The 23,538-nt window shown below is 51.8% G+C and overlaps 11 protein-coding genes across 11 annotated transcripts; 7 read left to right on the forward strand and 4 right to left on the reverse strand.

Annotated features, from left to right (window-relative positions):
* Positions 1–1,145: 1,145 nt before the first annotated feature.
* On the reverse strand, positions 1,146–1,760 carry A1O9_03626 (uncharacterized protein; the record flags this gene model as incomplete). The annotated part of the gene is made up of 1 exon (XM_013405919.1): positions 1,146–1,760. The coding sequence occupies one exon, from the start codon at positions 1,758–1,760 to the stop codon at positions 1,146–1,148; it is 615 nt and encodes a 204-aa protein (XP_013261373.1).
* Positions 1,761–3,299: 1,539 nt separating this feature from the next.
* A1O9_03627 (uncharacterized protein) lies at positions 3,300–4,409 on the reverse strand (the record flags this gene model as incomplete). Its single annotated transcript, XM_013405920.1, has 3 exons — positions 3,300–3,332; positions 3,389–3,862; positions 3,951–4,409. The coding sequence occupies 3 exons, from the start codon at positions 4,407–4,409 to the stop codon at positions 3,300–3,302; spliced, it is 966 nt and encodes a 321-aa protein (XP_013261374.1).
* Positions 4,410–5,964: 1,555 nt separating this feature from the next.
* A1O9_03628 (uncharacterized protein) lies at positions 5,965–7,260 on the forward strand (the record flags this gene model as incomplete). The annotated part of the gene is made up of 2 exons (XM_013405921.1): positions 5,965–6,487; positions 6,551–7,260. 2 exons carry the CDS (start codon positions 5,965–5,967, stop codon positions 7,258–7,260), a joined length of 1,233 nt encoding a protein of 410 aa, XP_013261375.1.
* A 2,037-nt stretch (positions 7,261–9,297) lies between these two features.
* A1O9_03629 (uncharacterized protein) lies at positions 9,298–9,954 on the forward strand (the record flags this gene model as incomplete). Its single annotated transcript, XM_013405922.1, has 1 exon — positions 9,298–9,954. One exon carries the CDS (start codon positions 9,298–9,300, stop codon positions 9,952–9,954), a length of 657 nt encoding a protein of 218 aa, XP_013261376.1.
* Positions 9,955–10,936: 982 nt separating this feature from the next.
* A1O9_03630 (uncharacterized protein) lies at positions 10,937–12,341 on the forward strand (the record flags this gene model as incomplete). Its single annotated transcript, XM_013405923.1, has 3 exons — positions 10,937–11,404; positions 11,471–11,780; positions 11,836–12,341. 3 exons carry the CDS (start codon positions 10,937–10,939, stop codon positions 12,339–12,341), a joined length of 1,284 nt encoding a protein of 427 aa, XP_013261377.1.
* Positions 12,342–12,786: 445 nt separating this feature from the next.
* A1O9_03631 (uncharacterized protein) lies at positions 12,787–14,324 on the reverse strand (the record flags this gene model as incomplete). The annotated part of the gene is made up of 2 exons (XM_013405924.1): positions 12,787–13,928; positions 14,000–14,324. 2 exons carry the CDS (start codon positions 14,322–14,324, stop codon positions 12,787–12,789), a joined length of 1,467 nt encoding a protein of 488 aa, XP_013261378.1.
* Positions 14,325–16,380: 2,056 nt separating this feature from the next.
* On the reverse strand, positions 16,381–17,328 carry A1O9_03632 (enoyl-CoA hydratase; the record flags this gene model as incomplete). Its single annotated transcript, XM_013405925.1, has 3 exons — positions 16,381–16,973; positions 17,028–17,165; positions 17,226–17,328. The coding sequence occupies 3 exons, from the start codon at positions 17,326–17,328 to the stop codon at positions 16,381–16,383; spliced, it is 834 nt and encodes a 277-aa protein (XP_013261379.1).
* Positions 17,329–18,130: 802 nt separating this feature from the next.
* A1O9_03633 (uncharacterized protein) lies at positions 18,131–18,819 on the forward strand (the record flags this gene model as incomplete). The annotated part of the gene is made up of 2 exons (XM_013405926.1): positions 18,131–18,199; positions 18,259–18,819. The coding sequence occupies 2 exons, from the start codon at positions 18,131–18,133 to the stop codon at positions 18,817–18,819; spliced, it is 630 nt and encodes a 209-aa protein (XP_013261380.1).
* A 643-nt stretch (positions 18,820–19,462) lies between these two features.
* On the forward strand, positions 19,463–20,634 carry A1O9_03634 (uncharacterized protein; the record flags this gene model as incomplete). The annotated part of the gene is made up of 2 exons (XM_013405927.1): positions 19,463–19,852; positions 19,912–20,634. The coding sequence occupies 2 exons, from the start codon at positions 19,463–19,465 to the stop codon at positions 20,632–20,634; spliced, it is 1,113 nt and encodes a 370-aa protein (XP_013261381.1).
* Positions 20,635–20,679: 45 nt separating this feature from the next.
* Positions 20,680–21,357, forward strand: A1O9_03635 (uncharacterized protein; the record flags this gene model as incomplete). Its single annotated transcript, XM_013405928.1, has 1 exon — positions 20,680–21,357. A coding segment is annotated over one exon (678 nt), but the record flags the coding sequence as incomplete, so codon positions are not given.
* Positions 21,358–22,070: 713 nt separating this feature from the next.
* Positions 22,071–22,760, forward strand: A1O9_03636 (uncharacterized protein; the record flags this gene model as incomplete). The annotated part of the gene is made up of 1 exon (XM_013405929.1): positions 22,071–22,760. One exon carries the CDS (start codon positions 22,071–22,073, stop codon positions 22,758–22,760), a length of 690 nt encoding a protein of 229 aa, XP_013261383.1.
* Between the last annotated feature and the right edge of the window lie 778 nt (positions 22,761–23,538).

Consider the following 23,538-nt stretch of genomic DNA (forward strand, 5'->3'; position numbering starts at 1 on the left):
CAGCTCTTCGTACGAGTAGTGGCTCTACGAGTCACACACGCATTCAGGCTGGACCTCGTAACTACCTACAGGCTACTTACTCGTAGGCCAGGGTGGCAACAACTAGTCCGCCATCCATCTCATCGGCCATGGTCGCTTCATGCATCTCGCCCTCCCTAGCGGGCAACTAACTAACATAGCACCGAGTACCAAGTACCAAGTACGGATACCAATTCATGCGCAAGGGATGTGCCTCCTAGCCGGATCCTGAGGCCTGAGTACTCGTACAGGCGTGTGCACCCATGGCCCATGGCATCTCATCAATCATCCATCTGCACGTCGAGTCGTTCTGTCTTGTCCTACCAAATATATGCAGGAAACTGTTTGCGGCTTCAAGTCAGCCCAGATCACACACTCTCTCTCACGTCTTTAATCATCAATGAGACCTGTCATAGCACCGATTTCCAAGCTTTCATGTCGGGACACCTTGACCGATTCGCTGATTATGAGCAACGCTTGCCTAACTGGGCACTATGCCTGCCAATCGTCCACTGGCTACTCCAGCTGCATTCACCATCAGGCTGGTAAGGCTGGCAATGCAGATGCAGAGGACGAGCTACGTGGTAGTCGGTGCGTAATACTCTGTACTGCTCTTGAAGACCACACCGTACCAGCGTGCTTTCTTTCATTGTGGCCGCAGCTTGGAAAGATGAAAATGCCTCAAACTATGTAGCTTCCCATGTCATGGTCCATCTTTGGTCACAACACCATCAGAGAAAGACTACCCAGGTGGCTCCGTACTCGGTACAGTGTACGAGGCATAGCCGCCCAACAAGTGTGGCCGTGTGGCCATTTTCCCATCCCACGAACGCCCCTCGCGCCCATGCCATGTGCAATCCCACCAGTGACCACTCACCAACAGGCCTATCCTGCTCTTCGGACCATAGCTGGCCTGGACATTGCACAAGACAAGACGTGTACGGAGTAGTCCAGTCCAGCCTTTCTCTTCCCCGTTCATTCACCCACCCGATGCTGTACAGAAATGCGCCAATCCGAAACCTGTCGCCATCGGACATTCCTTTGCTCGTAATTCATATCCTATGATGGGAATTCATTGCAATGTTCCTAACGCCGCCCGCCAGCCTTGCCTGCCCACCTCCCACCGCTTACAAGCTCAATCGATCTAGACTTCGAACCCTCCGACCCTTCCCTCCTGTCACCAGGCCCAGCTTGTAAAACGTTTCTTCCCCTGCCGCGTTTCTGCCACCGATGTACCATTTCTCCGCTCCCAGTGCATCGATGAAGCCGCCCGACGAATTCGAGCTGTCACTACCGCGTCGCTGTCGGCCCCGTGTCGGCGCAGGCGGCGACATCGAGAGGCTCGCATTGGCGTGTGATGTATGTGACGGTGAATGGGGGTGGATGTGGGATAGACCGACAGTCGGTGAGGCCGTGCCGGGAGATAATGGCGTGGCGTATCGATGTGAGCTGGGGTTCGTCGAGAAGGGTAACGGCGCCGTACTACTCGTCGACGCTTTGGACTGTGAGCTTGACTGCGAGGACCCGGCTGGACTGTCATGGGCCTTCGTTGTGATGGTCCTTGTCACCGTCGACGTCGACGTCGCCGTCGCCGTACTGGTGGAAACATGGGCTGCTGCAACCAGCGACCCCGGCGAGATCACTGCATCGTACGTGGATGTCGATTTGGCTGAGAACGTTGGACTGGTACGAGCGCGGAAGGCGGAAAAGAAATTGGCAAAGAAGGGTCGGTTAGTTGGCATCGCTACACTGCCGATGAATCTCACTTCCTCTTGTTTTTGCTGTCTCTATCTTCGTGTAGGGCGCCAGTTGTCGATTTCCAAAGACTCAGATGGCTTTGGGACTCAGATGATCTGGGCGACGGGCCCCCTCGTGCATGTATGAATTCCGGCTTCTCAAGAGTCGATTCAATTAGTCTGCACACTCAGTACAGATGACACCCGCAGTCTTCCGCTTCTCTTGACTCCCAATAACACAAGCTGCGGGCCCACGACAGTGTCAGACTCCTCGCAGTGACGTCGAGAGAACAGAAGAACGGTAGGGGGGTCGTGGTATTAACTCAGCGGCGTGTAGTGCAGTGCAGGGCGCAGTTGAGCAGTCGATACCAGAGGGGGAAGTGCGGATGAGGTGGGATGCAATTCCGGGTTTCGCGATTCGCCAGGATGCGACTGCTCAATACACCCGCCGATAGTTCCAGTGCCCAGAGATATAAGGTTGGAAAGGATGTAGCGTACGGTGGGAGTCTGAGTGGATCAATTGATGCTGTGATCGTGGAGGCCGTGATGCTGGTTCTTGTTGATTCCTCCTCGACGCTTGAGTATGTGCTTGCAATAACGATAGAGATGGAAAGGCAATTAATTCGGTGCTCGGCGATTGATGGCACGAGATGATCTCACTCATCAGCCGACGCCATGCGGTGGTTGATCGGACCCGCGAAGGAAGAAACCGGGCGTTGGGAAGCGAGGCAATCAATGTGACGCTGATGGGAGGGGTCCGTGGAAAATGGGTGGACCGAGCGTGGAAAGTGGGTTAAAGTGGGTTTGAGAACTTGAGACGTGAGAACTGAGAACTGAGAACAGAGATCAGAGACCTGAGAAGGGGAAACTCTCCAAGACGCTCGCTTATCATAAGAAGCACAGGCATTCGCTGCCCTCGCCTCCTGCAAACTCGCCCAGCTGGATGTTCAAGCCGACCCGTCCTTGGGTCTCTTGTCCCCTTTCTTGAACCCACTTAGCCCTGCACGCTGCAGTCCCTCGACAGATAGACCAACGGATGACAATTGCAGACCTGCTGCTCATCCGAGACTCCTCCTATAGAGCAGTCCACAAACTGAATCCAAGGCAAACTAGGTTACAGTACTCGTGCTTGCTTGAACACCTGCAGTACACCGTTGATTGCTCAAGAGACTACTACGTACTATGTAGGAACATACCGCCACGTCAAATCAATAGGCATCGACTTCCCGGCGCTCCATAGTACTAGGAGTGGCCATCTAGACAAGAATGCCAACCATCTAGTTCTACTCGTAGCCATCATCACCCTCATTCACTCGTCAACGATCAACCTGACGTTCAACCTGACGTTCAACCTACTTGGCAGGACTTGGACCGAGTACTCGGTACAGTGTTCTGCGTACCGAGTATGTTGTCACTGATGCCCCTGGCTTGTACGTCTCAGAGCCTCCAACAGTAGTGTAGCAAGATTCGGCTACCAAACAATCCACCCACTTGGAATCTGTCATTCGACTGCCTCCACAGATTTCTGTCCGTGACTTTCCCCGTTTACTCCTCATCGTCGTAAGAGAACTCTAGGATCTAAAATTGTCATCAGGCTTGCGGCAATCAGTAAACCATACAGAACCCGAACATACCATGCTATTCCAGTTACCCCCGTGGCTCGTGACTGCACTAGGCCCCATGTTCTCGAACCCTAGGCCCTTGTAGAATGGAACCAGGTGGTCATGGGCGAGGAGAGCCAATTGTTTCGCCGATTTCGAATCTTTGATTCGTGCAATGTAGGACTTCATGAGAATCGAGCCGAGGCCCATTTTCTGAAACTCCGGTGCGACGGCCACTGAATGGATACAAATCGTGCCTCCTTGGTCCTGGTGCCCAAGAGGTTCTTCAGTGTCATCGATACTCGGAAGAGATGAGCGTCTGGTCTTCCAGTTCGCCGGAATTGCCATGGATGCTTCAGTGACACTCGGCGCAGGGGTGCGAGTCGATACGACGTGCGCAATGAGGCGTCGCTGAGCAGGTGTAGATGATTCTTCAGCCTCTGCCTTGGTAGGCTGGGTAAACAGACCTAAGCTCAGTTCAGGACATCTTGTCAGGCGATACAAAATCTAAAGGGGAAGAGTCTGTTAGCAATTGTGCCAGGATTTCAAGCTGCATGGTGGGACGCCGGTCGACAAAGCCGTTGATGGTTCTCACTTTTTCTCGGCTTGCCCGTTCCTCAGGCGGGAATGCGTCTTCTTCGAGTCTGGAGCACTGGTCAACGTCGGAAACAGACAATGCTTGGTTTTCGGGATGGAGACGATCCCATTTGTGAGTCGAACCACGGCGACGGCCGCCCAATCTTCCAGTCAGCATGTTCAACAGTGAGTGATTTGCCATAGGATCGTGGTCATCATCCTCTGAATCGTCTTCGCCGTCACCAATGTCGTCCACGTCGCGAATGTTGTTGCCGTAGCGGTGCAGATCTAATGGAGAAGAATGAACCTTGTCACCGTCGGTCGCATGATCGGGCATGTCGATGTCGGTGTGGTTGATGTCGATGAAATCCTCGTCGGCCGGGAACGATTGATGACTAGGGTTAGGGCCTTGTGAGTCGGCGCTCTTGGCAGGCCCTGCACCAGGTGATTGGTCATGGTTTTGCAAGTTTGGTGCCATGGCTGTACGAGGTACCGAGTACAGAGCACTACGGAGTACAGCTTTCAATTCGATGTTGCGGCAGCCGGATAGCCGGATAGACTATATGGAAGATCTGGTGCAAAGCCTGTGTGCCTAGAGTGCGTACAATATACCTGGATCTGGAAGGAGACAGTGCAAGGCCTTATCCCAGCGCGCCTGCTGAGCCTGAGTCTCGAGTACTGCGTCCGGAAGCGGAAAAACTATTCGCACATCCGCACTTTCTGTGTACAGTACACAGCCAAGGATCTGAACGGGGTGTATCGGATAACAGGGCAAGGAACTCGGTGTTTGTAAAGACCAGTATCAGGATAATGCGGCGGCGTCGGGCGTCGGCAGAAGCAGGCTGTCGGCGGGAGGAAGATCGTGCTGCGAACAAAAAGGATGAGATCAAATTTGAGGGCCAAGCCGGGGGGCAGTGACTTTGTGCCTATTACCACAGAGTACAGAGAACTCGTACTCTCACTCACTAGCAGAGTCTATCTGCCTTTAGTGGCGAGCACGCTTGCCACTAGGCAGCTTTGATGGGCAAGACGATCTTAGATGAAGTACATGCATACCAATTTACCAGTACAGCACTCAGTGCCTCGTAGAACAAGAGGGATATCCTTTTAGGGCCCTCGCTTGACAGCTTTATGCTTACAGTAGGCTTTGAGCATGTCCGGGGTGCTGGCCTCGGTAAGAGTGCCTCTGACGTTGCAGGCTTTCTGCGAGCAACAGGCACCACACCCACCTGTCTAGCATGGGTTCACCAGTGGATTGACTCTCTAATCGATAGCGGGCTCAGGCTTGCATAAGTAAATCACTGATTGCCATATTGGTGGGAAAATTCTCCTACTAACAGGGATGCCAATATCTATCCCAACAAGGCCCTGGGTGTACACAGCGACCAGGAACAGACAACACACCAAGACAGCTCAGGCGGGGATCTTTAGGTGGCCCGTCGCCATCATATGAGTATCTCCCCTCGGCGGTCGGGGCGCCGGACGAGCTATTCGGGTGCTCGCCCCGCCTAATGTGAAATAAGCTTAAGCTTAAATAGAGGCCGTGGATATTAGTGGATAGGCTGGGCTTAGGGTCTGTAGGCCTCTACCTGGTTAAAGCACCTTGGGAGGCAGCTGCGGGCACGTCATCCGCCCGTTGTTCACAGTTCCACAGAATTACTGTACAAGTACACACTGCACGGCAAATCATCAATCATGAGGCAGCTCTCACTTCGACCTTCTCGATGCTTCTCTGCCACCTTGAACTTCTATGCTTAGAGTCCTTCTACAAATTATTCTCTTTCACCCTGCGCTCCCTCAACCCATTCGTCGCGCCTTCTGCGAATATCTTCCTCTCTCTTCCTCAACTTTGCTGGAACTATACCCCGAGCTTGCCTATTCCTTGCCTCTAGGTCTTCAAGATGTACGTACTTCTGACGCCACCTTGGATTTCTACGTGAAGCTAACATCCTCACAGGCGCATCTCAGTATCTGTGGTCACTTCTGATGTCAGCATCAATTCAGACTTCCTCAATCTAGAGGTTTCGCCCGACATGACACTGAACGACATCAAAGCCATCGTCGAAGCCGAGACCAATGTCCCTCCCGAGGCACAGCATTTTCTCAAAGATGGACGTCCCGTAATCGATACATCGCAAAGTCTTGCGGCGTTGGGTGTGCAAGAGGGAGATGTTGTGGCCATGGCCATACAAACAGCAAGATCCAGCCGGCAGTCGGCGCAAGATCCCAGAAGTAGACAACCTGTTCAGAGGACAACCGGTGCAAACGATCCGGAGTCGCTGAGGCTGAGGATCCTAGGAGACCCAAATCTGCTAGCTGAGTGTCAACGTCAAGATCCAGAACTGGCGGATGCGAGCTCGAGCCGAGAGACTTTTCACAACCTCTGGAACACCAGACAGCGTCAACACGAGCAATCACAGCGAGAGAAACAAGAGCAAATTGCACTCCTAGAAGCAGATCCATTCAACGTGGAGGCTCAACAGAAGATCGAGGAGATGATCCGTCAAGAGCGGGTATCAGAAAATATTCAAAAGGCCATGGAAGAGAATCCCGAATGTTAGTGTATTTCATCTGTGCTGATCCACTCTACGTGAGCAGTATACTGACAGTGTCTCCAAGCCTTTGGCAGAGTGACGATGTTGTACATCGACGTGACCGTTAACAACGTTCCAATCAAAGCATTTGTTGACTCGGGCGCCCAAACCACCATCATGTCCCCGGAAGCAGCAGAACGATGTGGCATTCTACGTTTGATAGACAAGCGCTATGGAGGAGTTGCAAGAGGTGTCGGAACTGCCACAATTCTTGGACGCGTCCATTCAGCAGATATCCAGATCGGGCAGTACAATTTGGCAAGCAGCTTTACCGTGATGGAGGGCAAGGATGTGGACCTACTCCTGGGGCTAGACATGTTGAAGCGTCATCAGATGTGCATTGACCTACAGAAGAGTGTGCTCCGAGTACAAACAGATGAGATACCGTTCCTGCCGGAGAATGAAATCCCGAAGATGATGGACGAGATCCTCGGAAGCGAACCCAAAGTTGAAGGTCCCGGTGGTAGCACTATAGGTGCAACTACCGGAACTCTCGAACCGCCTGCAGAGACATCATCTAAGGGTAAAGAGACGCGGACGCCCGAAGCCAGCATCAGTCAGGCATCTGCCCCATCACAGCCCGGACCTAACACTAGCAACTTTGGTCCGTCTCAGCCCATCACCGCCGAATCAGTGGCGAAGATCACAGAACTCGGATTCTCGCGCGAAGAAGCGATCGCCGCCCTCAGGCAGGTCGACGGCAATGTCGAGTTGGCAATTGGGCTTCTTTTGTAAAGGAGAAGCCAAACCCTAAGCGTGCCTGTGGTTGGCATGGAAAACAATAGTCGTTGAAAGATGAGGCCAGATAGATCTTTGCCCGACCCTAGTCAGCACTCGGGAAAGAAATTATGTCGCTACGTGATCCTATTTCACGTTGGTACGGTTACAGTAAATAGACATTTCTCGACACTAGCACGTGGAATGCCATTTCGTCCGAAGCGAAATGCAAATGCAGTGTACTTTTGATGCCAGACTAGTCCCGATGGCTTCCGGCTAAAATGGTGGCAGCTGACGCTATCTGATACTAGTGCGATGCTAGTGGGGACTAGTGCATAGTTTGCTCTAAGCGTGTTGCCAAGCGTCGCATCTCCTGCCAATTGAACTCCGGCCTCCATCCACCTGCGACAAGAGACAAAAGACCATCACAGACCACAGGACGTATCGGCGCTTGTCTGGTTGATAGAGTGCTCTGTATTCCCTCCTCCGCCGTCTCCTCGACATTTGAACGTGTGCAACCGATTTTCCAGACCTTCAGACATGAATCGACCAGGTGGGTGATCTCCTCTCCCCTCCCCAATGCCATCCCACGCTCTTGTCGCTTTCGAGCCCGTGCGATCAACCTCATGCGATTTGGATCAAACACTCAAGCGTCGATATTGCCAAATGCCTAGGTCGCCATACTTCAAAGAGAGGACAACCCCGGACTCACCGATTCTGTTTGCTGCTGTCATCCTCACACCTCCATCATCCATCGCCTCTTCGCCTGGCGCCTCTCGTCGAATCGATCTGCCCGGACAACAGAGTGTGATCGAAACCGCCCTCCGCTCTTAGTTGGCTCTTTTGAAAATCTTGGGAGATAACAAGACGTGCCTACCACTGCGTCCTAGGTTCTCCGTGCCACCGCTCCAACACGCTGGAGATCGATTCTCGCAGCGGAAGCAAGAGAGCAGGGCATACAACTCTCAGAAAGAGACACTTCAGGTTACAAACGCAGATGGCCCATCTCACATTTGAGCTCTCCGCAACACCTTGAATCAGAACTGGCCGTGATTGAGACTCACAGCCTTCGCGCAGTCACGTTGCTACGCAGCCCAAGTTTTCTAAACAGCCAGGCCCCTTTCGAACGCTTTCTCATTTTAGTTTATGCTTCTCACACGGATATTTGACTGACTTGACTTCTTCCAGGACAAGGGCGTCCCGTGCAAGCCGCCAACAACCTCAACCACAGCCAGAACCGAGCTGTTAGCAACGGTAGAATGCTCGCAAGCAAACCTAGCACATGGGCACAAGCTGGCCTACCACCAGTCACACCTTCTAGTCAGCCTAATCGTGAACCTCTCGCCCCAGACAACTGGGCTCAAGCTATGAATCCCCGAACCAACACCCAGCTCGACTTGTCTGCCTCATCGTACGTCAATTGTGCCCAGATCAATTCGCGCTGATGGCCAACAGAGGCTGACCCAAGAAACAGCTTTCCGAGTCTCAATAATAGTGGGCTCCAGTCTCAAACCAATAACATCCCGTCGAGCGCGTGGCAAACTGGCCCTCCGCAAGCTGAACAGACCCAGCGACAGCATGTCCCATCCTCACGCTCGCATCTCTCCTCTCGCCCTTCACAGCAACAATCGAGTAGTGGACGAGACGGCTTCTACCCTACTGATACATATTCTCGAAACGCGCCAATGGAGTTCAGCTCTGAACAGCAGGCACAGCAACTGAGAAGAGGGAGTCAAGTTCCGAGCGGACCACCAGGACTGGCTCGACAATCAAATCTGCCTGGGGAGGTTTCTGGCGATCCTAGCAGGGTGACCTCTCCCTCAGGGCAGACCCAAATTTGTAAAACATCGTCCTTCCTAAAACAGCAGATTATTTGGCTAATGGACAGATACAGCGCGCTCACCTGTTTCGCATAGTCTAGCTTCGGCTATAGGACATGATCGGTTTATGAGCCAAGAGGGCAGGTCTCTACAAAAGGAATTTCCTTCAGATGCGGCATCAGGCTTTGACGCTGCCACTAGAGGGGAGCAATCACTGGAAACAATACTAAGCAACATGACCGAGCGTGAAAAGTTTGGCATGAAAGGATACATTGCGGAGCAAGACACTGCAACCCCAGCCGGGCGAACGCTGATGCGAGGAGTTGATCTATCAACGCTAGGGATCAACATGAATTCGCAGGAACCATTACTACCGATGTACCCCGGACCTTGGGCAGAACCAGGAGCACAGGCACTGAGACCGTTGGATACGGAATCCACCATCCCAGACTGTTACACAGTGAAAAAGATTGCGCCCTTGTCGAGTCGAATCAACGGATTTATGGATGAAACCTTGTTCTTCATATTCTACACAATGCCTCGGGACTACACGCAAATGCTTGTGGCTCAAGAACTGGTGGCCAGAAAATGGAGGTACCATATGCGAGAGAAGCAGTGGCTTACCCGGGATGACGCATCGCCAAGTCCGGTGCTTTTGGACGACAAGGTCTCGGAACAAGGCTACTACATCTGGTGGGACACCAAGGTGTGGAAGAAGGTCCGACGAATATACACCCTGAGGTATGAGGACCTTGAGGAGCAACCCAGCATGGGTAATCGAGCGATTCACCCTGGTGCAATTGCGGGGGGTGTGGACAGAGGCATGGGAGTGGGCAACTTCAACGCAGTGCCTAGTCTGGAGCGGATGGCAGCGACTGGCAGGGGGTTCTAGGAAAACTCCTGAGCATCGCGACCGTTCCTGATAGCCTTGAGTGGTGGCTTTGATATGCAGAGTATCATGACCGTGCCCATGCTTATGTCTATGTTGATGTTCGGTAAGGACCTTTTCCACCTAGGCCTGCTGTCTCTGCAGTGGCGGAAGTTCTGTGTGAACGTGTATGGCCTCTGTTTGAGGAGTGAGGATAGTCATCATCACGATGAGGGTCAGTTGATAACACGTGCACTGGCGCGGGAATCACGCTTCCGATTGCCTGATCAGGAAGAAGCGCTTACCCAGATAGGAAGTAGTCAACAGAAATTGCTGCTCCAACAAAAACAGACACTGACACTTACGAGCAGCGATTTGGTCGCTTGGTGACTTGGTTCTTGCTTGGCTCTATTATGGTTGAAATCCGGAGTACTAGAATCCAGAGTACTGGATAGTGCGAGCAATCCCTATAGCCCCATCCCACTCTATTGTATGAGTCGCGTGGCCCAGACGGAGTCCACATCACATTTTAGATCCGACGTATCAAGCCGGATGAGTAGAGCAGGTCGAACTTGTGACGGCCTCTCCTACGTGCAGTGATTTCGGTCGACTGGTTCACATCCCACTTATCTGCCACGGCTGGCTTCCTATATTTCCTCCATCCTACGAGTTGGTGCCTTGCCTACCCGAGTGGCCGGTACTACACTATTGTCAAGGCCCGCCAACGCTCCTTCCTGACTTCCCGCAATATCTGTACCCCACCTACCGTCTCAGCACCTCGTCCTCGCAACATAGACCCGCGTAAACAAATCCTGCAATCACCCGTTTCATCTTCCACTAACCTCATATCTACTTCTACTATCACAATCCTCACTTAGTCCTTCTCAAGCCAATCATATAGATGGCGTCTCTTCCCTGGTTTCCATTCCTGAAGGCCAAATCCTATGGGGCCGAATCTGCTAGCCGCCAGGAAAAGCCTCCGGAACCGACTCGATGTGTTCAGTCCATGGATTTCGAGTCACTGGCCGACAAGTTCGAGGCTCTGCAGGACGATCTTGCCTATGCGAATGAACTCTGTGAGCAGGCTAACATCCAGTTCGAGAAATATCGCACCGAAATCTATCACTCCAAACGGAATATGGCTCTTTTACAGCAACAACTCGCTCAACAGACTGCCACATCCAACGTTCTACGTGCGCAGGCGGAGAAACATCTAATCGACCTGAGAAGGGAAAGAGTGTTAAACGCTCAGCTTCAAGCGAGATTGGCGACCGAGAATAACTCGCTCAAAGCAATGACGAAGCAGGCAGCTACTGCTGAGGAGCAGCTCGCAGAGGCTAAATTTGACCTGGAATACCTCAAATGCACAACCTATTTGGGGGATCCCCAGCTTCCACCTCTGGCCCTCAATAGCGAGGCCCCGCTTACACCAGAGCCCTTTGTTGTTGTGTTGGTAGATGGCGATGCGTATACGGTAAGCAATCTCCCCCAGAAGAATATCCCCTTCTTATTTTCTGAAAATATGTAGTGGTCTCCCGAGCTATTTAGCCACAAAGGAGCTGGCCAAACAAATCCTGGTGGTTTAGCCGCCATGCAGATCAAGTTCGAAGTCACCAAGTACATTCGTGATCAAAAAGGCACCATTCCGTTTGCCTCGAAAGTCATCACCCGAGTCTTTCAGAATTTCAAATCCATCATCACTAGTGAAAACTCGTCGTTGCGCCAACGCAAAACTGCTCAACAGCAGCGGGACCTGACCACATTTGCCACGCAGTTCACAGAGAAACTCCCACTCTTTGATTTTTTCGACGCTGGGAGGGGAAAGGAGAGAGTAGATGATAAAATCCGCGGTATTTTACAAGTTTCCATGTCCAGACGCTGGACCACGCTGATATGCTCTCACAGAACACTTTCACCTGTTTCTCTCGCAGCCCAATTGCTATGCAGTCTTCCTTGCTGTCTGTTTTGATAACGGATTTGCACGTATGCTTGAGCGATATGTGGACCATCCCTCTATTCGTGAGAAGATCATTCTTGTTTCCTCCGGATACAAAGCTCTAGAAATTGGAGAGCTTCCCCTGAACACTGTGATTTGGCCGGGCGTTTTTGCTACTGCACGACCTTCTAAACAATTAGCGGCCATTCTCGAGAGAAAAATCCGCGAAAGGCGAAAGCAGAGAAGCTTGAGCAAATTGAGCCTTGATAGATCTAGGACAACAACACGGCAACATATGATTTCGACACCAGGACCAGAAACGCTGTCGGATCTTTTACAGCCATGGAATGTCCGTCTTGCACTGGCGGGGTATTTTGGAATGGGGACGCTATGGCTTCATGACCCGGACGAGACGGAAGAGAACAATAAGCACCGGCCTTGCATAACTGTACAAGCTAATCAAGAACTTGACTGAGCATGTTTCGGATCCCGCCCAGGCTAAAAGCGTTGTCTTTATGTACCACAAGTCGTGGCGCCGGGCACTATTTGACCTACTCTTCCCAAATATATCACGGAAACCAGTCCGTTTATTAGTCTGCTTACAGCCTCTCGAGATCAGGGGCACTAGATGACATCCTCAAGGGAACAACTCTGGACGAATAATACACCTGACACAATACGACAAATTAATCGATCTGGGTCTCCATCTCCAAAGATGAGAACACGTCCGCCACTGCAAGCTGTCGACGATCGAGACTTATTTCTTATCGTGAGTATCTAGAGCTTCTACTGTTCAAAAGTCCAAAGTCTATTCTGAGAATCAGTCGCTATCAAAGTCTGTGATGGAACCTAGCCCGGTTCTGTAAGGGCCCACCGAACAAGGCTATGCATGAATGCCTCTTTCGAATTAGCTTTTCCCCTCATAGCTGGATGAAAACAGTCTTCAGCTCGGTCCAGTGATTGAACGAGTGTTTACTGAGTTCTCTACCATCTCCGCTCTGCTTCCATCCGCCAAAAGGCATATCGATAGCCATGGTGGGACTGGTGCAATTGACACCGATCAGACCAGCCTCAAGAGCTTTGGCCACCCGGAGGGCTCGCGAAATATCCTTGGTGAAGACTGACGCGTACAACCCGAACTCAGTGTCGTTGGCGCGCTTCAGCACCTCATCCTCATCCGTGAACGTGTTGATACAAACGACTGGGCCGAAGATCTCTTCCTTCATGACTTTGGAGTCCTCTGGTGCGTCAGAGATGATGGTTGGCTCGATGAAGTAGCCCGAGCCCTCGCTGCCGGATCGGTCGCCGCCGAGCGAGATATCGAGCTTGTTGTCCTTTGCATACTGGAGATATGACATGACACGGTCGAACTGGACTTTGTCGGCTTGTGGGCCTCGTTGGGTGCCTGCCTCGAGCGGGTTGCCCACTTTACCCATCTGGACCATGGCGGCCTTCATTCCCTCGGTGAACGCAGCTGCAATCTTCTCATGCACGTAGACCCGCGAGCTGGCGATGCAAGCTTGCCCGGAATTCGCGAGGATGGAGAACGATGCGGCTGGAATTGCCTTTGCGAGATCCGCATCATCGAAGAGGACAAGCGGGCTCTTCCCACCAAGCTCCAACGTGACTTTCTTGAGGTTCGACTCGGCGGCGGCCTTCTTGATGGCGCGGCCGGCGATGACGGAGCCTGTGAAAGAGATCTTGCGCACGTCCATGTGCTTGGATAGCGCCTCACCGGCGGGGCGGCCAAAGCCGCTGATGATGTTGAGGACACCCTTGGGCAGTCCAATCTCTTGGGCTAACCTTCCAACAACGAGAGACGACAGGGGCGACTTCTCGGATGATTTGAGGACGAGGGTGTTTCCGGTGGCAAGGGCGGGCCCGACCTTGTTGACGAGCATGACCAGGGGAACGTTCCATGGAATGATGGCTCCACAGACTCCAAAAGGCTGACGGAGAGTAATGTTGACCGAACCGGCAGTGTTGAGAGATGATTCACCTTGCACGTCGAGAGCTTTGCCCGCGTAGTACCGGAGGATGTGGATTGCATACTGGGTGAACACTGGCCAGGAGAGAAAGCAAGAGTGTTAGCCATGGGCAAGAAACAGTTGACTTGAATTTCAATGCACTCACAATCGCCTACAAACGGCTTCCCCATGGTTATGGCCTCGACATAGCCCAGCTCATCAATGTTCTTCTCGATGGCGTCTGCCAACTTATACAGATATCCTGCTCGCTCGGCAGCGTTGAGTGCAGCCCAGGCTGGGAATGCGGCCTTCGCGGCTGCGACGGCGAGGTCCACATCTTCAGCGCCAGCTTCGTACACCGAAGCCACAAGCTTTTCGCTCGTTGGGTCATAGAGATCGAATTTCTTTCCTGAGATGGAAGGCACAAACTCGCCGTCGATGAAGAATCGGTCTTCGATGCGTGCGGTCTTATAGGCGTCGTTGGTCGCCATTTTGGGATTGAGACTTGAGGAAGGGCGATCTGCGCCGGACTTTCGAGGAGGATTGAGGCAGATGGTGTCGTTAAATTCCTGTGGGCCGATGCTTGTAGGAAGATGGTTGTAGGGTTCGAGCCGAACAAGATGGTGATGTGAGGTATATATACCACACTCTCCCATTCTTTTGCGGTCAAAAGCAAAGCAATGTCAGCACGGAAAGCATAATTCATTGGAGGCAACCTTGGTTGGCCATGTCCAAGTAGTCCGAATGAGTACACGTGGGTCCACAGTGCATAGGTCCACAAATTTCCGATGCGTCGATGCATCGATACTTCATGTATGTTCTATACGATTGGTGATCTTCACGATATACGGCAAGACAGCAGACAGCAATGACGCCGGCTGATTGATTCTCCCATACGCCAACCTTACATCCCGTCGCTCAGCCACAGCATTCTCGCTTGAGTGTCATTCTATTCCATCTATTCGCATAAATGTGAATGCGGGTGAGGTGAGAGTTTCTATCGACCACTCCAGGATGCTGCATGGGGGCAACCGACCACATTGCCATCCACAGAGCACATACTTAGTCTGTGAGCACACTATCTGACCAGTGTTACATTGAGCGACCGGCCATGAGAAAGCCCCGTGCTTGGAGGCTGTGGAGGTGTAGAGTGATTCTACACAACTTGCAAGCCGACATCCGTTGCATGCACACTTGAGCGACTCTTCGAACGGCTCTGAACGGTGACCGGGTCCCTGCTCCCGAAGTGAAGTGAACTTGCAGCATTACATACTCAGCAGGTGGAGCTAAAGATCGTATCCGTTCTGCTTGTGCTGAGGGGGCAACAATGGAATGACGGAGTGCTGGTCTCAGGGCGTCTGATGACTTAGCTGAAAGAAAGGCATGCTCGTCGCTCTCAAGGCGTGGATCTGATCATCGGCTTTTGAGTTCTTAAACGGGCCCTGTCGTTTGATGAGATTATTTACGAGCTCAGTCGTAGGTGCCGAGGAGATCTGGAATCATGGTCTAAACGGACCCTGTCAGATGTGAGTTTCCTCCAAGATCGACCTGGTATCGTTCAATCATCTGATATGCCCGTGGCTCGATCGGTCGTGACTGGGCGGCATCATCCTTGGCCCCCAGGTACTAGTACTAAGCAGTAGGATGTTCTCACGGCAACACAAGACGAGACCGTGGGGAATAGAACGCGTACGCATATGCCTATGTAGGAGGCAGCGGCCGCTGGCCGGCTGAGGACCGCCGTCGTAAGTAGTATGGTACATACTGAGAACCTTCGATACCTCACAGGCTGTTCCACCTAGGACGGTACGAGTATGCTTCTCGTTCCCATAATACGGGTATTAGAATAAGGATCTCACCTTGTGGAGACGCTGAATCGGGCAAATGATGGACTTAGAGGCCTATTGTGGTCCTGGGTGTGAGACAAAAAGCCATGTTGCTGACATGTGAGCACGGAGTGCCGGGTACAACTGTGCAAGGTCACAGAGCTGGTTCCGACTTTCGTGGCGATTTGTAAAAACTTTGTAATTTAAATGGCTGGGAATCCACGGATGCCTCAGTACATAAGCAGAATGCGGGGGATGATTTGTATCATTAGTCAGAGCATGAGCCCCTTGCCTTCAGGTCGTCGCCCACCAAAATGGAAGTGAGAACCGAGGCCGAGGTACACAGAAAATCGGGAGTCATGTATTGACCCATGTTAGTGGTGCTTATGTTGGGTCAATGCTGAGGATAGGCAAAGTCGAGAGCCGCGATAGATCCGTGCTGGAAATGAAGAGAAAATTGTGTAGCATCACGTCCAAGACAAGCACTGATGACGGACCATCAAGAACTGGCAACGACAAGTATCCAGTGGCTTCCATCAGGGCTCGCAAGGTACAGCATACGGGATATAGAGGCGTTTGAGATGGACACTTATGTCTCTTGGGTTGTTCCTTTGCCTGCCAGCTCCTAAGCAGTAGCGATGAAGAATGCCCGGATTAGTATTTTGTTACCGTTGACTTCAGGAAGGATACTATATACAGGGCCGATTTTGGTCTATTTCCTCTACAGATGACTCCACGTGGGCTTCTTCTTCTCTGCAAAAGCCTTCATGCCAATCTTCTGATCTTGGCTGCCAAATAGGCCGTGAAATATCCTTCTCTCATACTCGACACCCTCCCGGACTCCGAGATCCTGAGACTTATTGACCACCTCCTTCGCAGCAATCACTGCAACGCGAGAGTAGCTGGCAATCTTGGCAGCCGTGTCAAGGGCTCCGTCCAGAACCTCCTTGTTGCCGCCGTCGAAGACCTTTGCAGCGAGTCCATGTTTCTCGGCTTCCTCCCCGGACAAGTTGTTCCCTGTAAGAATGAGCTCCATGGCTTTTGACTTGCCTAGGGCTGCGGTGAGTCGCTGAGAGCCACCGGCACCGGGGATGGTGCCGAGTTTAATCTCAGGCTGGCCAAAGTTGGCCGTCTTTGTGCAGTATAGAATATCACACATCATTGCGAGTTCACAGCCACCTCCGAGCGCATGGCCCGAGACTGCTGCAATGACCGGCTTCCGGAGGTTCATCATGTAGGACCAGGGGGCGATAAAGTTGTTGACATAGGCATCCGAAAACGTCAAGGGTGCCATCTCTTTGATGTCGGCGCCGGCTGCAGGCCTGTCAGCATTGCCTCAATGTGTGGGATGCAACGGTAAGAACGCACCAGCAAACGCCTTATCACTGCCAGTCAACACGATAGCACCAATCTCCTTGTCCTCCTCGTAGTCCTTGAGAGCCTTGTTCAACTCGACAAAAAGCTCACTGGACAGGGCATTTAGGGCCTTGGGTCGGTTCAGAGTGACTGTAGCAGCAGACTCTGGTCAGAACAGGGGCTTGAGGGAGCTATGCTGAGAGGACATACTGAGGCCGACACCGGGTCTGGGCTTCGAAATCAAGATGTTGGCATAGCTGCTTTCTGTCGATTGATGTCGAACCAGCTGAACCGACGACCGTGGGGCAGCCATTGTAGAGCGCGAGGACATGGAGATGGCAGGACGAGTGAGTATCCGTAGTAGAGACATGGCGTGGGATATAGTACAATAAGTAGCTGGAAAGTGTCAGATCGCTAACGACCTTTCGCGCAGACACTGCTCACATATCGCGACAACAATCTGCGATGCAGTAATTAGAAGTGCCCACTGCAGGCCGTGAACAGCCGTCGAGTTCGAGTTGGTCCTCGGTAACCGCTTCGCTTGCAACTCGGCCTGGAATTTGCACATGATGCGGTCCGGGCGGATCACAGCGCGGGAGTCTTGGCAGCGCCTCTCGCGACAAATGACGGAACGGATTATCATCGAACCCGGGAAAGTCTCACGATCTTCTACTTAGTCATCTCACCCCTTGGCTTCACGTGCCCTGCACTGTCAAAAGGGGCGCAGTCAAGCCAACAATTGAGATCCACTATCCACCACAGTAATACACCTTGTTGAGTCTCCCCTCGGCCTGCATACAGTTTCCCACCGTGCCTGTGGCTGGTTGCCTCGCTTCGAATCAAATCGATCCCCATCATTTCAACTGCCACCCAGTGACCCAGACCCTGAAGGGGAAATTTCTTTGTCCTGCGCGCCCGAAAAGCACGACGTGGCTTCAAATTTCTCGTCTGGTGCCACGACTGTTCACTTTCGCCGTCCCCTCCCAACACCATCGCCATTATCTGGACATCTTTATCTTCTTCTGAATAACGGTTGCCTCTGAACCCAACCACCAAAACCCGGGCGCGTGCGCAGACCCGACATCTCGACCTCACTTCACGCCAACCTTGCCGCCATGGACGGTCCCGAGCCCGAGTCCACCCCCTTCGATGCTATTACTACTCAAGGCAATCGTTTAGCAAGGGTAGGATGATTATTCTCGTGCCACGCGGTGTAACGCGACCTAGCTAACATTTCGTATAGCAATACCAGACCTATCTTGATAAATCAACGCCCTACACGCCCTACCGTTGGATTGGTACTGGCACGTTGCTAGTCCTTTTCTTCTTGCGCATCGTATTTGCCCAAGGCTGGTACATTGTCGCGTACTGTCTGGGCATCTACCTGCTCAACCTTTTCCTCGCATTTCTGCAACCCAAGTTCGACCCCAGCTTAACACAAGACGAAGGCCTAGAAGACGGCGAGTCTGCTCTACCTACCAAGCAAGACGATGAATTCCGACCTTTCATCAGAAGGCTGCCGGAATTCAAATTCTGGCACGCCGCCACAAGGGCCATCGCCATCAGCTTTCTTTGCAGTTGGTTCGAGATTTTCAACTTGCCTGTGTTTTGGCCTGTGCTTGTCATGTACTGGCTGATTCTGTTCTCCTTGACGAGTAAGAATTCCTCCGTGAATACTGTGGTTGGTGGAGGCACTGACGCGCGATACAGTGAGACGGCAGATTCAACATATGATCAAATATCGATATGTGCCCTTTTCCTTTGGCAAGGCCAAGTACAGCGGGAACAAGTCGTAGCCAACTGATTGTTCATTGTTTTCGTTTACATGTCCAGATACGGGGTGCGGTGAGACCTGATATGCACGACCTACGAAGTCCTCAGAATGACTCCATGAATCTACCTGGCCCTGGGATTCACACTGATCCCTAATATCTGGAAATGGCCTCCAGAACCACGTCCAAGGTCCATCAGCCGGATACATCTATAATGAATAGAGTTCGAATTAGAATGCATTTTGTCATGCACCCAAGTTGCGTCTCCGATCCATCTGCTCGCTCTTTTCTGCCCAGGTATAGAGGGGCTCAAGTAAATTCCGATTCAGAGGCTCCTGCTCAACATCAAAGCCTTTGCCGTTCCCCCAGATGCCAGTGGCCTTTGACACCGAAAAGGAAGGCTTCATCGATTGACCGCTCTGATCTGTAGATGGCGACTGCCTCTATGGAATGGTCAAGCTAGCCTATTACTTGATCCTTCGCTCCCAACATTCTTCTTCGACTCCAGCCTTTCTCATTTTTCTTTACAGTTACAGTTGCACTTCTTGTACCACGATTATAGTCATCTGCACACGCCCTTATGCCATATCTCGTTTAATTACTTCAAAGTTGTTTTAACTTGCAAATTCCTTCTGTCTTATCCCACCCAGTCTCTCGTGGAACCATCCTGCAGCGATGCTCGTCTCCCACGAGGACTCTCGGCGCTCAAATCTCAACTTCGAGCCTCAAAATACCCCAGACACGTCAAATTCGGTTTTTTTGCCTTCAGCCTCGGCCGAACGGCCGGTACCTACGTATACCCAAATCGACTCCCATCCCAGGCTCGATTTCGAGGCCTACTTGCGCTGTCTCGATCCCGGCACAATTTACCTGGTCGAAGTACTCCGTTCCAATCCCTCTCAAGTGATTGCTCGTGCCCGAAAACACGGTATATATCATTTGCAGAGATGTTACCAGGGTCAGCGTGGAGCCCCAGTCGACCGATTTGAAGAACACCAATCGCTCATCATCAAGCATTGCCCGGGTTTAACATGTTACCCTCCAGGACCTAATCACGCCGTAGAGGTAAAGTTATCTGCAGTGGAATTGGTTCCGTGAAAATACTGCTAACTTCGCCTTCCCAGTCGAATTCTCTGGTAATGGAGCAGCTCGCCATGACTCTGCTTGCTCCTCCAGATGACGGTTACATGTCATGGAGCGTCAACACTGAGCACCCTTTTCCTGGATTTGACGACAAACCACACACTATAATCATCAAATTTCTGAAAAGGTGGAGATGTCAAGCGAAGAACAAGTTCCAAAAGTACACTTCAAGTTATACAATGCCGCTAATCAAGATCCAACAGAAATCTGGAGTTCGAGTTCCCCAACTCTTGAACTTTGATCCGCAGACTGCGACACTAATTTCATCTGACCTTGGGAGGTTGATAGAGCTCTCCAATTTCTTCTCTCCACTTCGATACCTCCATGTAGATTCTCCGGACGGGCTGGCAGCTGTTGGCGTTGTTCGTCAGCCACAGGGAATCCCTCCCAACATCACGAGATGGGAACTTGAATCAGAAGCTTCTCGTCAAGCTTACTTTGGTACCATCGGAACAAAACTGGGGGCGTTCTTGGCAACCCTCCATGGTCACCGATGGCAACAGCGAGGGAATGCAGATGTGAACCCATCCCAGGGCGAGGCTGACCTCGAACGAAAGATCCTACGACTCGGCGAGAATCTGATAATTGCACAACGGAGCTCCCTACGGTTTCCTGTTGCTCAATATGACACCGTCGATGCTATCGATAAAGCAATGGGAGTGCTGCTAGCTGATGTTTCTCGCAAAGACCATCCCGAAGAATAGTGTCTCTCGCATGGATCCCTAGACCTCAGTGCAATCTTGGTTAGCATGCCAGATGATGTCCAGGCTTCGGGACATCCATTAATAGGTGTCATTTCGTGGGGAAAGGCCAATCTAAGCGGAAGAGGATTGGATGGCGATATGGCCAACCTCATTGGAGATCTTGAGGTCCACCGCGTTGTAGCCGACCACCACCGACAGGTGGGCTTGCTCCGCCTAAGCCAGGAAGTCCCTTATGATTTCGATTTCTACCACCAAGCGCTGAAGGTCTTGACAGAGTCTATGATCATCGCTTATAAGAGCCACAGCAATTGGCTTCGAAAGCTTCCAAAATGTTCAAAGATAAACAAACATTTCATAGCACAGCCGCAAGATTCAGATCGGATACGGAGGAGGCGAGGCTATAGCACATCTTTATTGCTGCTCGAGAGATCCGCCTTTCTCACAGTCGGTTTTCGGCTTCTCGAGTCGGTGTTCGAGAACACGTTCCTCTGCCTCGATCCTATCTGTCGTCTCCCCGATGGAGCCCATGCTCCCAGACAGTACAATTGCGCCGTAGTTCAGAAAATGCTCGAGCGGGGATTCTGGTATTTGTCCAAGGCTCGAAACAATTATGACGAGTTCTCGCAGGCCTCAAATCGCATGGCCATTCGAAATGCATGGCTATGGGATGGGGGACGAGGCCAGGCAAGACCATGGTTGCCTCTATTGTTCGCACGCTCAGATCACAGATACTAAGTCTCAGTCCAGGAAGTAGTGTTGGTTGCTGTGGCCATATACAATGCATAATTCGTTAAGCGTTGCCACCTTCTTTGTCTAGTCTCCATTCAATCTTCAAAGGCTGTTGATCTTTGGATTGGTATGCCTGCTCGGGTGTTAGGTCTTCAGTGCAGCGTTGATCTTCAGAGAGGTTTCCACCTACTGTAGAGGCATACAGACAGTGAAAGAGGGTGGTTGAAAGACACCAGGAACTCAGTACATATCATGGTCCTGATCACGTTGAATTGCCACATCACCCTGTCAGGAATAATAACCGTCCACCTTGATAATTGAACAGGTGCAGGCACTTCGTACTCGTACTTCTTACCAAGGCACCAAGCCACTGGTAAACTGTTGCTCTCAATGTGACCACTCATCGCTGCTACAACGTCATCCAAGAAAAGATCGGCCAGGCGCACGGCACCATCAATTGGCTATCTGCGGCAGGCCTGGGGCAACTTGGCGACGCTTATTACGAATTTTCCGCTATTGGCCAAAATGCAAGTTGCCATTATTTACTCTTGCCCCGGGCGAAGAGCTCGAGCGATGATGCGACAGAGGCAAGAGCAGACATATTTTGAATACAATCCATATGCAGTGAATATACACCTGCTGCCGCAGATGCACCGTGAAAACTATACTGCGAAGTAATCCCGGCTTGCACCATAATATTCAGAAGAATGTTTGAGGTGATATTCGAGGTCTGTCCCCGCACCGAAAACTGGGAACTGTATCTCTCTGCTGCGAAGCGGTTGCGACCTCTGCTAGAATCGCAGAGGGGATTTATCGAGAACATCCGCTACAAAAGCTTGACTCGTCCGGGCTGGGTGCTCTCTCTCTCTGACTGGGAAAACGAAAAGGCGCTCATTCGATGGCGGACGGAAATGAAGCACCACGATGCCCAGCAGGCTGGTCGCCAAAAAATCCTGCAAGACTACCATCTCCGGGTAGGGGAGGCTGTCTTCGATACCGCAGTTTCGGCCGCGGCTGGAGATCAACAGCCCACGCAGGAACGATTTGATGAGACTGAGGTTGGGGAAGCGAAGATGGTTACTCTCATCAATACGACTTTAACACACACGGATGCCCAGGGCAGGAAAGTTACGGCTCCTGCTGATGAAATGGTCGATGCGATACGCCTCCAGGTGAAAAACTGCAGGGGATTGGTGGCGTGGGATGTCTTCGAGGCAATCCTGACGCCAGGAGAAGTGCTGGTTCTTTACTCCTGGATCAATAGGACAGCAGCGGATCACTTTTTGCATCATGCTTCGGCTGAGAAGCGGAAGCGGCAAGTTCGTGTCATTCGAGACTACGGCATGGTCGATCGAAGAGAAGCCCCTCAGTACTATCCTGAAGCTCCTGCATCTTGACTGACTCGACTATGCTACGTGGTTGGAGGCAGACTGGCGTCTGTGCCGTCCGCGAAACACTGCAACGAAAGGTCAGCTGGCGGTTGCTTCTTATTGCCAACATGATAAATCCGATATGGTGAGTATCTGCAGGGAGGAGCAGTAGAGGGAAGAAGGCATCGGCAGCCCGATGGGGTGTGCTAGCCTTTTCTACGACTTGCAGGAAATCAGTCACAAATCCAAGAGGGCATGGAGCAACCAGTCCACAATGTGTCCTCGTCGCCTCCAGGCCTTGTTAGCCGAAGAAATGCTTCCCGGGCCAGCCGATATGTCGGTGCAAATGGTGACTGGATCATGCATGAAATGCCATTGCTGTACTCACAAAACATGATGATCCATAACAGAATATCACCTGTAACGTAACATCATGTAAAATGTACCCAACTATGTCTTAGTACCCACTCGGGACGTTCCCTCACCCACGCGATAGTTCCATTGTTCTGCGAGATAGTCCCTCAATCGAATTTTGTAGGCAGCCTCGATAATGAGGACCATACAGTCCAGGTACTGATCAGCAGACAACATGGGTGAGAGCGGGTAACTCACAGTCTGAGGATGGACAATGAACTTCGGTTGCTCAATAAACATGGGCTGGAGTTCGATAGCCGTACAGCAAGCTGACCACAAGGATGCCTAGGCGTTTCTGGCGGCCGTTGCAAGAGCTTGAGTCCAGCTGCCATGCCAGTGATCCACAGGCACGCCAGATTCTCTGTTTTGAGGATCACTATGGCTTTGGCTA

The sequence above is a fragment of the Exophiala aquamarina genome (assembly GCF_000709125.1).
Source record: "Exophiala aquamarina CBS 119918 chromosome Unknown aczIA-supercont1.3, whole genome shotgun sequence".
NCBI lineage: Eukaryota > Fungi > Ascomycota > Eurotiomycetes > Chaetothyriales > Herpotrichiellaceae > Exophiala > Exophiala aquamarina.